Genomic DNA, 11317 nt, shown 5'->3' with positions numbered 1-11317 from the left:
ATGTAGGGGAGCATGAACCATTATTGTTGGCATTACCCTTGAGGTAAAAGGTTGTGGGGCAAAACTATAAGCCCCTATCTTTCTCTGTGTCCGATTAAAACTCCGGAACTACAAGTATTGCGTGAGTGTTAGCAATTATGAAGGACTAGATGATAGTTGAGTATGTGGACTTGCTTTTTAGCTCTGACATAGACTCTTTCCGATGTTATGATAAATTGCAATTGTTTCAATGACTGAGATTATAGTTTGTCGGAGCCCAATAAGGTTTATGATTTATACTTTTGCATTGTGAATAGATCATCACTTGAACATAAGTAATCATATGACAAAATCTATATATGTTGCTTTTATGAGAATAATCATGATGCCTTCATGTCCGTATTTTATTTTTATCGACGCCTCTACCTCTAAACATGAGGACATATTTATTGTTATCGGCTTTTCGCTTGAGGACAAGCGAGGTCTAAGCTTGGGGGAGTTGATACGTCCATTTTGCATCATGCTTTTATATCGATATTTATTGCATTATGGACTATTATTTCACTTTATGTCACAATACTTATGGCTATTCTCTCTTATTTTACAAGGTTTCCATAAGGAGGGAGAATGCCGGCAGCTGGAATTCTGGGCTGGAAAAGGAGCAAATATTAGAGACCTATTCTGCGCAACTCCAAAAGTCCTGAAACTCCACGGAACATCTTAAAATAAATAAAGAAAAATCCTCGCCAAAGATGAAGGCTAGGGGGCCCACACCCTGCTCACGAGGGTGGGGGGCGCGCCCCCCTAGGTCGCGCCCCCCTACCTCGTGGGCCCCCTGGTGGCTCTCCGACGTCCATCTTCTCTTATATGAAGTCTTTCGATGAGAAAAAAATCAGAAGGAACTTTTCGGGACGAGACTCCGCCGCCACGAGGCGGAACCTTGGCGGAACCAATCTAGAGCTCCGGCAGAGCTATTCTGCCGGGGATACTTCCCTCCGGGAGGGGGAAATCATCACCATCGTCATCACCAACGCTCCTCTCATCGGGAGAGGGCAATCTCCATCAACATCTTCACCAGCACCATCTCATCTCCAAACACTAGTTCATCTCTTGTATCCAATTCTTGTCTCAAAGTCCGGGATTGGTGCTAGTAGGTTGCTAGTAGTGTTGATTACTCTTTGTAGTTGATGCTAGTTGGTTTATTTGGTGGAAGATCATATGCTCAGATCCTATATGCATATTATTACCCCTCTGATTATGAACATGAATATGCTTTGTGAGTAATTATGTTTGTTCCTGAGGACAAGGGAGAAGTCTTGCTATGAGTAGTCATGTGAATTTGGTATTCGTGTGATATTTTGATAAGATGTATGTTGTCTAGCCTCTAGTGGTGTTATGTGAACGTCGACTACATAACACTTCACCATTATTTGGGCCTATAGGAAGGCATTGTGAAGTAATAAGTATATGATGGGTTGCTAGAGTGACAGAAGCTTAAACCCTAGTTTATGCGTTGCTTCGTAAGGGGCTGATTTGGATCCACATGTTTCATGCTATGGTTAGGTTTACCTTAATACTTTTGTTGTAGTTGCGGATGTTTGTAAGAGAGGTTAATCATAAGTGGGATGCTTGTTCAAGTAAGAACAACACCCAAGCATCGGTCCACCCACATATCAAATTATCAAAGTATCGAACGCGAATCATATGAACATGATGAAAACTAGCTTGACGATATTCCCATGTGTCCTCGGGAGCGCTTTTCCTATTATAAGAGTTTGTTCCGGCTTGTCCTTTGCTACAAAAAGGGTTGGGCCACCTTGCTGCACTTTATTTACTTTTGTTACTTGTTGCTCATTACAATTTACCTTATCACAAAACTATCTGTTACCACTTATTTCAGTACTTGCAGAGAATACCTTGCTGAAAACCGCTTATCATTTCCTTCTGCTCCTCGTTGGGTTCGACACTCTTACTTATCGAAAGGACTACGATAGATCCCCTATACTTGTGGGTCATCAGCGGATGCCACCACCCTTGAGTCATCGGTTACCGAAGCACATGATGATGAAGAATCCGGTGAATGGGTATACCTCCATCCACTCTCCTCCTCCAAGCTTGGGTCGGAGATCTCAGAGGCTCGCCGGTGGCAATGCAAGCCATGTGACGCGCATGGTATGCACACTCATTGGCATCGAGTTCCATGCATCATGTGACAAAAGGGTATATTTTACGACGTCGCCTTCTCGTGAACCATGGTGTCAACGAGGAAGGGGACGGGGGGATGCAGCACGGAGCTTAAGGGAGGGTGCGGGGACGACGATGGGGAAGAAAACTCGTGACGGCACTAAAGATGGCAGAGAAGACAACATGAGGCTCGGGGAGGTGGCAGCGGCCAAAATTGAGGTCGATCCAGGTCCGAATCAGGGTTGAGGCGGTAGAAATTCTCTCTCTGTGTCTGTATGTGAGGTGGCAGAAATTTGTGTGTGGGGGGGTCAGGATTCATAGCCGGTGGCAGTCATCAGGCGACTTGTGACCATTATTACAGGAAGCGAGCAACTCCCTTTTTTTACTGGGAGTTGTCTTTGAAAAGAAAAAAAATAGGCAATAGCGGAAACGCTCAAAGGATGGCATCCGCAAGACGGGGCTTAATTCCCCAAACCGGGTCCTCCCCCCAATATACATTTTAGGAGGGGATGCTAGATATGCTTTAAGGGCAGTTCTAAATGAACTCCTACATTTTTAACTCCTCAAGCACCTCTTAAAACCAAGGGGTTACAAGAGCGTGAAGCTAACCTAACACTCAAAATCAACTCCTCAAATGAACTAGTCCCCACATGGAAGTGTCTGTTGATACATCCATTTTGCATCATGCTTTCATGTTGATATTTATTGCATTATGGACTGTTATTTCACTTTATGATACAATTATTATGCATTCTCTCTCTTATTTTACAATAATTACATGAAGATGGAGATTGCCGACAGTTGGAATTCTGGACCGGAAAGGGCTATATCGGAGGCAACTTTTCTGAACATCTCCAAATGAGCTGAAAATTGACGGAGAATTATTTTGAAATATATTAAAATTATTGGCGAAAGAAATACCAGAGGGGGACCCACCAGGCAGCCACAAGCCTAGGGGCGTGCCCCCCGAGCTTGTGGTGATCCTGGTAGGCCTCCAGGGCCCATCTTCCGGTATATAACCCCATTTTCCCTAGAAAAAATGAAGAGATAGCTTTTGGGATGGAAGGCCACCATCTCGAGGTGGAACTTGGGCAGGGGCATTTTTGCTCTCCTGCGGAGCGATTCCATCGGGGAAACTTCCCTCCGGGAGGGGGAAATCGAAGCCATCGCCATCACCAACAATCCTCTCGTCGTGGGAGGACCAATCTTCATCAACATCTTCACTAGCACCATCTCATCTCAAACCCTAGTTCATCTCTTGTATTCAATATTTGTATCAAAACCTCAGATTGATACCTATGGGTTGCTAGTAGTGATGATTACGTCTTGTAGTGGATGCTATAGTTGGTTTATTTGATGGAATATTATAGGTTCAGCTCCATCATGCTATTCAATACCCCTATGATCTTGAACATGAATATGATTTGTGAGTAGTTGCTTTTGTTCGTGAGGACATGGGAGAAGTCTTGTCATAAGTAATCATGTGAATTTGGTATTCGTTCGATATTTTGATGATGTGTATGTTGTGATTCCCTTAGTATTGTTATGTGAACGTCGACTACATGAAACTTCACCATCTTTGGGCCTAAGGGAATACATTGTGAAGTAGTTATTAGATGATGATTTGCTAGAGTGGTAGAAGCTTAAACCCTAGTATATGCGCTATTCCGCAAGGGGCTGATTTGGATCCATATGCTTAAAGTTATGTTTATATTTATCTTATTTTTTCTTTCGTAGTTGCTGATGCTTGTGAGAGGGGCTAATCATAAGTGTGAGGCTTGTTCTAGTAAGAACACCCAAGCACCGGTCCACACACATATCAAATTATTAGAGTAGAGAACGCAAATCAAACAAACATGATAAAAGTGACTAGAAGAAATTTCTGTGTGTCCTCAAGACCGTTTTACTTGCTATAAGAGAAAGTTTCAGCTTGTCCTTTGCTACAAAAAGGATTGGGCTACCTTGCTGCACATTTTTTACCGTTACTATTATTTGCTCGTTACAAATTACCTTGCTATCAAACTATCTGTTACCGACAAATTTAGTGCTTGCAGAAAATACCTTGCTGAGAACCGCTTGTCATTTCCTTCTGCTCCTCGTTGGGTTTGACACTCTTACTTATAGAAAGGACTATGATTGATCCCCTATACTTGTGGGTCATCATCTATCCATTTCCTTCATGCTTCGATGCGGCCAACGATGACTTCTAGGCGATAGATGTTGTCCAATAGCTAGCTAGGGTATATAATGGATGACCTGAACAAGCATTTTGACAGAAGCTCACCGAGCACGGCGTGTGTGTATAAGGAAGGATACGAGAAAGTGAGTGAAATTCATCATCCAGGGGCCATGATTTTTTTTCGTGCAAATGAGTTCTTCTTAGGACTTTTTAACCAAATAAGGCCTTAACTCCCTTTCTCCTTTCAGTCTCAACTTCCTAGCCCCGACCAAACATTGTATTGTATGTCTCGTATCCATTAAATTATCATTCTGTAATCACTAATTCCCTCAACCAAGCAGGCTATAAGGAGTTAAAACCTTAGGTTCGATTAGAGTTGCCTCAGAGCATATCCAACACCTTCCCTATGCCCAACCGATTTCGCACACAGGAAAGTTGACACAAAAAACACGCTCCAGCAGCTCAACTATACCCAGAATTCTTTAGGTGGTCACCTAAAACAGACCCCATTTTCACCCCTTATATCTTTACCAACACATGCCACGCCAGTGTCACCGCCAATTACCGGCGGACCATCGCATAGCCATCGCACGATGCTGCTAGACTCCTGCACGTCGTCGTCGCCGACCGTTAGACACCCGCACTCTGCCGTCGTCACGCCGCTGCCACACCACCACCGCCTCATTGCTGCCTGTCGCTCACCACAGCACCACACCAACCGCATATATGTCAGGCTAAGTACATGGAAAGCTGCATATGGAGTTTGCTATAATAGATCACATGTGAAAACCTAACAAGCGCATCTCCAACACTGACCCCCAAATCGGACTCCGCATTCGTCCGTAGACCATGGGAGACCAATCCACAAACAGTGATGCGAGAGCCATCCGTCCAACCGTAGATACATTCAAATCGGATTTCAACAAACCAGACAAATTACATGCAAACCGGCAATTTTCATATAATTGCCGGTCACGAGGGAGCCCCATTCCCACGACATGTCTTCCCTATGTCTGATAGCCCGCTCATCCGACCGTCGTGAGACTTAGAGGGATATGCTTCAGCGGAAGGGGGAGAGTAATCTCTGACGATGACATGTACCTAGGGTAGGGTCATAGGCCTGACCTAGACGTCCTACCCAAGGACACTGCCCTAGAGTCAAATACATTCGAAGTACAACAGAAGATACCGACTAAAATCACCTTGGAGTGCAATCCACCCGACCATCTATTACACTCGGATACCCCAATTCCACTCGACCAAGATAACTTCACTCGACCATATGAAGAATCACTCGGAGCACAGAAGACCTACAGTCGCCCTAGTATAGCAATGGTCAGGCGTTCACTCCGTAGTCTTAAAGATCATTAATAGTCATTTATAGCAGGCATTACCAGTAACGCCCCTGCCTTAACTTACATTGAACCATGTGTAATTGAGGGCTGGAGGGGCCTGGCACACTCTATATAAGCCGCCCCCTCCTCTGGCACAAGGGTTTGCAGCCCCTGTAACTGACACGCATATTCCAGTCGACAAGCCTCCGGGAACCGAGACGTAGGGTTGTTACCTCCTCCTAGAGGGGCATGAACTCGTAAACTCGCGTGTACAACCTTGTCGTAGCTAGGGCCTTGCCTCCTCCTACGTACCCCCTATTCTAACTGTCAGACTTACTCCCATGACAGTTGGCGCCCACCGTGGGGCAGGCGTCTTAGCGACTTCCAGTGAGGTTGCAGTTTTTCCGATCTCCATCAACATGGTTTCTGGCGGTGGTTTGGCTTTGGGCCGTGAGATCCGTCTCGGTGCGCTCGTTTTCATCGCTGACGACTCCGCCTGGCTCCAAGAAGCCCCCCTCGACGCCGAGGCCCTTCCCATCCGTGGGGCGGCGCACTTCCATGTGAGCGCCCGTGGAGTCCTCCTGCGGCAGCCGTCGACTCGGTACCGGTCGGTTCCCGCAGCATCCACACCCCCGATGTATGACGTCCCAAGCGACCCGGTCGATCATGGCTCCAGCGGTGGGTGAGGCATGCGGTGGTTCGACAGTCGACCACCCCAAGTGACTCAAAGAATAGAGCTATGATCCCCGACAATAGCGCCAGAAAATAGTCTTGATAACCCACAAGTATAGGGGATTGCAACAGTTTTCGAGGGTAGAGTATTCAACCCAAATTTATTGATTCGACACAAGGGGAGCCAAAGAATATTCTCAAGTATTAGCAGCTGAGTTGTCAATTCAACCACACCTGGAAAACTTAATATCTGCAACAAAGTATTTAGTAGCAAAGTAATATGATAGTAGCGGTAACGGTAGTAAAAGTAATAGTTTTGGTTTTATAGTGATTGTAACAGTAGCAACGGAAAAGTAAATAAGCGAAGATCAATATATGAAAAGCTCATAGGCAATGGATCAATGATGGATAATTATGTCGGATGTGATTCCTCATGCAATAGTTATAACATAGGGTGACACAGAACTAGCTCCAGTTCATCAATGTAATGTAGGCATGTATTCCGAATATAGTCATACATGCTTATGGAAAAGAATTTGCATGACATCTTTTGTCCTACCCTCTCGTGGCAGCGGGGTCCTATTGGAAACTAAGGGATATTAAGGCCTCCTTTTAATAGAGTACCAAACCAAAGCATTAACACATAGTGAATACATGAACTCCTCAAACTACGGTCATCACCGGTAAGTATCCTGATTATTGCCACTTCGGGGTTAACGGATCATAACACATAATAGGTGACTATAGACATGCAAGATAGGATCAAGAACTCGCATATATTCATGAAAACATAATAGGTTCAGATCTGGCACTCGGGTCCAAGTGACAAGCATTAAGCATAACAAAGTCATAGCAACATCAATCTCAGAACATAGTGGATACTAGGGATCAAACCCTAACAAAACTAACTCGATTACATGATAAATCTCATCCAATCCATCACCGTACAGCAAGCCTACAATGGAATTACTCACGCACGGCGGTGAGCATCATGAAATTGATGATGGAGGAAGGTTGATGATGACGGCGATGATGGGTTCCCCTCTCTGGAGCCTCGAACGGACTCCAGATCAGCCCTCCCGAGAGAGATTAGGGCTTGGCGGCGGCTCCGAATCGTAAAACGCAATGAATCCTTTTCTCTGATTTTTTTCTCCTCGAACGTGAATATATGGAGTTGGAGTTGATGTCGGTGGAGCGTCAGGGGGCCCACGAGGCAGGGGGGCGCGCCCAGGATGGGTGGGCGCGTCCCCACCCTCGTGGACAGGGTGTGGGCCCCCTGACGTTGATTCTTTCGCCAGTATTTTTTATATATTTCAAAAATATTCTCTGTTGATTTTCAGGTCATTCCGAGAACTTTTATTTCTGCACGAAAATAACACCATGTCAATTCTGCTGAAAACAACGTTAGTCTGGGTTAGTTCCATTGAAATCATGCAAAGTTAGAGTCCAAAATAAGGGCAAAAGTGTTTAGAAAAGTTGATACGATGAAGACGTATCACTTACTCCCACGACAACCTCCGCTTCTATGACCGACGTGGTGAGTACACCCTAGTCCAGGATACCATTAGCGGGGGAAGACAGTCACGTGGCCTAAGCCTGTGCGAAGCGAGCAAGTCACCAACTATGTAACCTGGCGAGGCGGTGACGGTGGCCTTCGCAGGACCCAGGCGGTTGCGGCCTCCCATGGTCTACTTTTCCTCTCTATCGTCAGCGGGCATGGACGTGCCGGCTTTTGTCGTCGTGGCGCCGGGGCGCGGCCGACCTGAAGTTGGCGAATTGACGTAGGTGCCCCAGTCAAATTCCTCCTTCGCCGCGTCAACCTCATCAAACATGGCTTCTCTCTCCACCCACCGGACGCGTTGCCGCCATCGCTCGCAGCGGATTTGCCGGGAGACGGCATTGGCCAGCCTGGATGGGCGAGGACGGCCTGGCGACGGGGATGGTGTCGGCTCCGAGAGCTTGTTAGCAAGCCAATCTGTATCTGGCTGGCTCGCCGGGCAAACCAGGCCGCTGCAATCCCGAAGAGCTACTTCTTCTGCTCGCCAAAGAGGCCACCCCACAAGACTTTGGAGTGGAAGGCCATGACGGGTGTGGTAGAAGGAGGAAATGGATAGTGGAGGCGTGGTGTGGTTCTTGCCCGGTTCCGAGAGCTTGCTGGCTCCGAGAGCTTGCCGGCAAGCCAATATGTATCTGGTTGGCTCGCCAAGCAAACCAGGCCACTGCAATCCTGACGAGCTCCTTCTTTCTGCTCGCCGAAGAGGCCACCTCACAAGACTTTGGAGCCGGAGGCCATGACGGGTGTGGTAGAAGGAGGAAATGGATAGTGGAGGCGTGGTGTGGCTCTTGCAAGACGAGAGACGCCAACCAGAGATGTGTTTACGGATGTGTGGCGCTCGGGGTGTCGAAGTAGGTTCCTCGACCCACACGCTAGTTTAATGGAGGTAGGCGGGCAGACAGGTGCCGTTTCAATGCGGAGAGAAGACGTGCACAATGGCGTGCGGCAGGTGGCACTCTCAACCAGTGTGTTGCTTCAATGCCGGCTCCAGTGCGCGTTCGCTCTGAGCCGGCATGAATGCAGAGCTGACACTCTGGATGGAAAAGAGCGTGCGCGAGGGAAAGAGTTTTGGATAGGGCAGGTTTGTTGGAAACGGGTGTGACAGCGGTTCGGACTCTCGCAAAGTCTCTGATTTGATTTTGGTTTGCGTGAAAAATGACGCCCGGACCGCCGAGCAGACTGATACAGGACCGTGATGGATGGTAAAATACGTCCAGACCGTATGGTCCAAACGGTTGCGGGAGGTTTAAGGGTCCGTGTTGGAGGACCATGCAGTCCGGACGGCGGGAGGTTTGAGGCTCCGTGTTATGCCCTAAATTTATTAAGATTTTCTTTTGATGTGTGTTTATTAATACTAAGATTATTAAGGCGGATGCTCTCGGTCCCCATCCAGCAAATTTGAGCCCATAGCCCAGTCGCAGCAGGGGAATTCTTCCCGTCCATGGCCATGAGGGTCGACTCTGCAATCCTCGCCGTCGTCGTCGCCTTCCTCCTTCCCCTCCGCCTGCTCTCCCTCTGCGCCCGCCTGAACTCCTCCGGTAGCGCAGGCGACCTCCGCCGATCCTGCTCCGCCCTCGCCATCGCGGCCGCGCTCCTAGCCACCTTCTTTGCCCTACCCCGCCACGACGGCGGTCGCACGGGGCAGTGCGCCACCTCCGTTGGTTCCCCTTGGGAGGAGGGTACCGGCCGAGAGGTTCGGTTGGAGATCGAGCAGCTGAAGCTGCAGCTCTACCGATTGGGTATGTCAGAAATTAACCGATCGAGTTCTTTTTGTTTAGGTTATTAATATTATGTTTTTGGAGTATGTGATAAAGTGGCTGTGAAATCGTGGTTTGGGGATTGCCTTATTCTCTTGTATATTTTTAGGACAATTGTTCAATTGTGCTTGCAGAATCATTATGGGAAAACAAATCAAAAGCACCAGACGACAAAGGTGATGCTTCAGAGGAAGATGCCGAGTTTGTGAAAGCGATGGGACTGGACATTCAGGCTCTGATCAAGGAACAAGAAAACATCAAGGTATGCCTCTGGTGATTGGGTTCTGTACATAACAACATATCGATTTCACATCCAGTAGTTGGTCTTTTAGTTTTCAGTCTTCAGAGTGCTCTCTTCTTCAATTGCAAGAATTGCTTTCATGCTTTGGCGACAGATAGCTTGCACCATCATTAACTTTGTTTAAGACACATAAAAGCATTTGGATGATTTGATTATCCATCGTATCAGGTAACAGCAAAGTAGAGTTTGTGTGTGCGTTAATTTGATGATTTTTTTATATCATCAAGAAATTACGAAACACTGCCTCTTCAGTACACTGTTCTACTCACTGCAGCCAAATCAGGGCGAACACAATGAGATGGATAGTCATAGAGCACGCCATAAATGAAGTAGTGGATGTGAAAATTGGTTTGACCTCCTCACTGAAACCAGAGCTCATGCTGGTGAAAAGAATAGCTATGCCAGCTGATATAGTGGTGGCGAGACTTCTCATAAATAAAATATTATCTTGTTTGGTAATTCATGATTCCCACTGCAAATTCAACTAGCATGGAACCTGAGTCTGATATATACATACTTGGGGCTCGGGCTATGTTGTTCGGGGGATTGTAACTAGAGCAGTGTTAGCGGAAATATCCACTTTCGAACTATTTTGGCACCATTTGATTCAACCTGAAAATAATCTGTATATGTGCTACAGATGCACTTCTGTCCTCTTTTCGTTTTAATCTTACTGGACATTTACATCCCAGAGCCGAACTGTAGAAGTGCATTCTGCAAATCAGTATTGTGCTTTGTGCATGCATGCAGCCACCTTTCATTGGTCTCGTACTAGCACCTATGATGCTTAATTTAGGAACTATTGGGTAACCAGGAGCAGCAGAGTATTAACACGTCTATCTTGGTAGAGCAAAACAACAAGTCATCTGATTAGGATGATGGCACATAGCCACAAAATTAAACATATATTGAAAATGATATCAGGGGTATAAAATCATTTTCCTACCCAGGTGTAACTATATCAGATAGTAGAATGTATTTTCCTTGTATATATTTATGCAAATCATTACTGTATTGTTATTTGACAGGGAGAGAAGTTGATTTAAACCTTGGCTTAAATCTTGAGCCTAGCAGCATCGTGCAATACATGTTACTCCCTCCGTCCCAAAATTCTTGTCTTAGATTTGTCTAGATATGGATGTATCAAGTCACGTTTTACTATTAGATACATCCGTATCTAGACAAATCTAAGACAAGAATTTTGGGACGGAGGGAGTACGTTAAAACAACTTCATTATGTTATATTGGAACTTCATAGTTTTCTTCAAAATAATCTAACAGTCCAGAATCATGCATTGACTTTTGTCCCACTCTATCTTGTAGGAATCATTATGGAGTTCTGGCGATACTATCAAA

The 11317-nt window shown here is 46.2% G+C and overlaps 1 protein-coding gene across 1 annotated transcript in view; it reads left to right on the top strand.

The window, feature by feature from the left end:
* The first annotated feature begins 9279 nt into the window (after positions 1-9279).
* The window catches only part of LOC119354047, a 6932-nt gene continuing 4894 nt past the window's right edge, over positions 9280-11317 (top strand). Inside the window, exons 1-3 of the mRNA XM_037620753.1 lie at positions 9280-9642; positions 9795-9922; positions 11285-11314. Of these exons, the coding sequence (XP_037476650.1) occupies positions 9345-9642; positions 9795-9922; positions 11285-11314 (456 nt within the window). The 5' untranslated portion in view covers positions 9280-9344. The remainder of the gene's footprint in view (positions 9643-9794; positions 9923-11284; positions 11315-11317) is intronic.

Source organism: Triticum dicoccoides, chromosome 1A (genome assembly GCF_002162155.2).
Source record: "Triticum dicoccoides isolate Atlit2015 ecotype Zavitan chromosome 1A, WEW_v2.0, whole genome shotgun sequence".
Taxonomy (NCBI): Eukaryota; Viridiplantae; Streptophyta; class Magnoliopsida; order Poales; family Poaceae; genus Triticum; species Triticum dicoccoides.
This window is presented reverse-complemented; position numbering and strand designations above follow the sequence as displayed.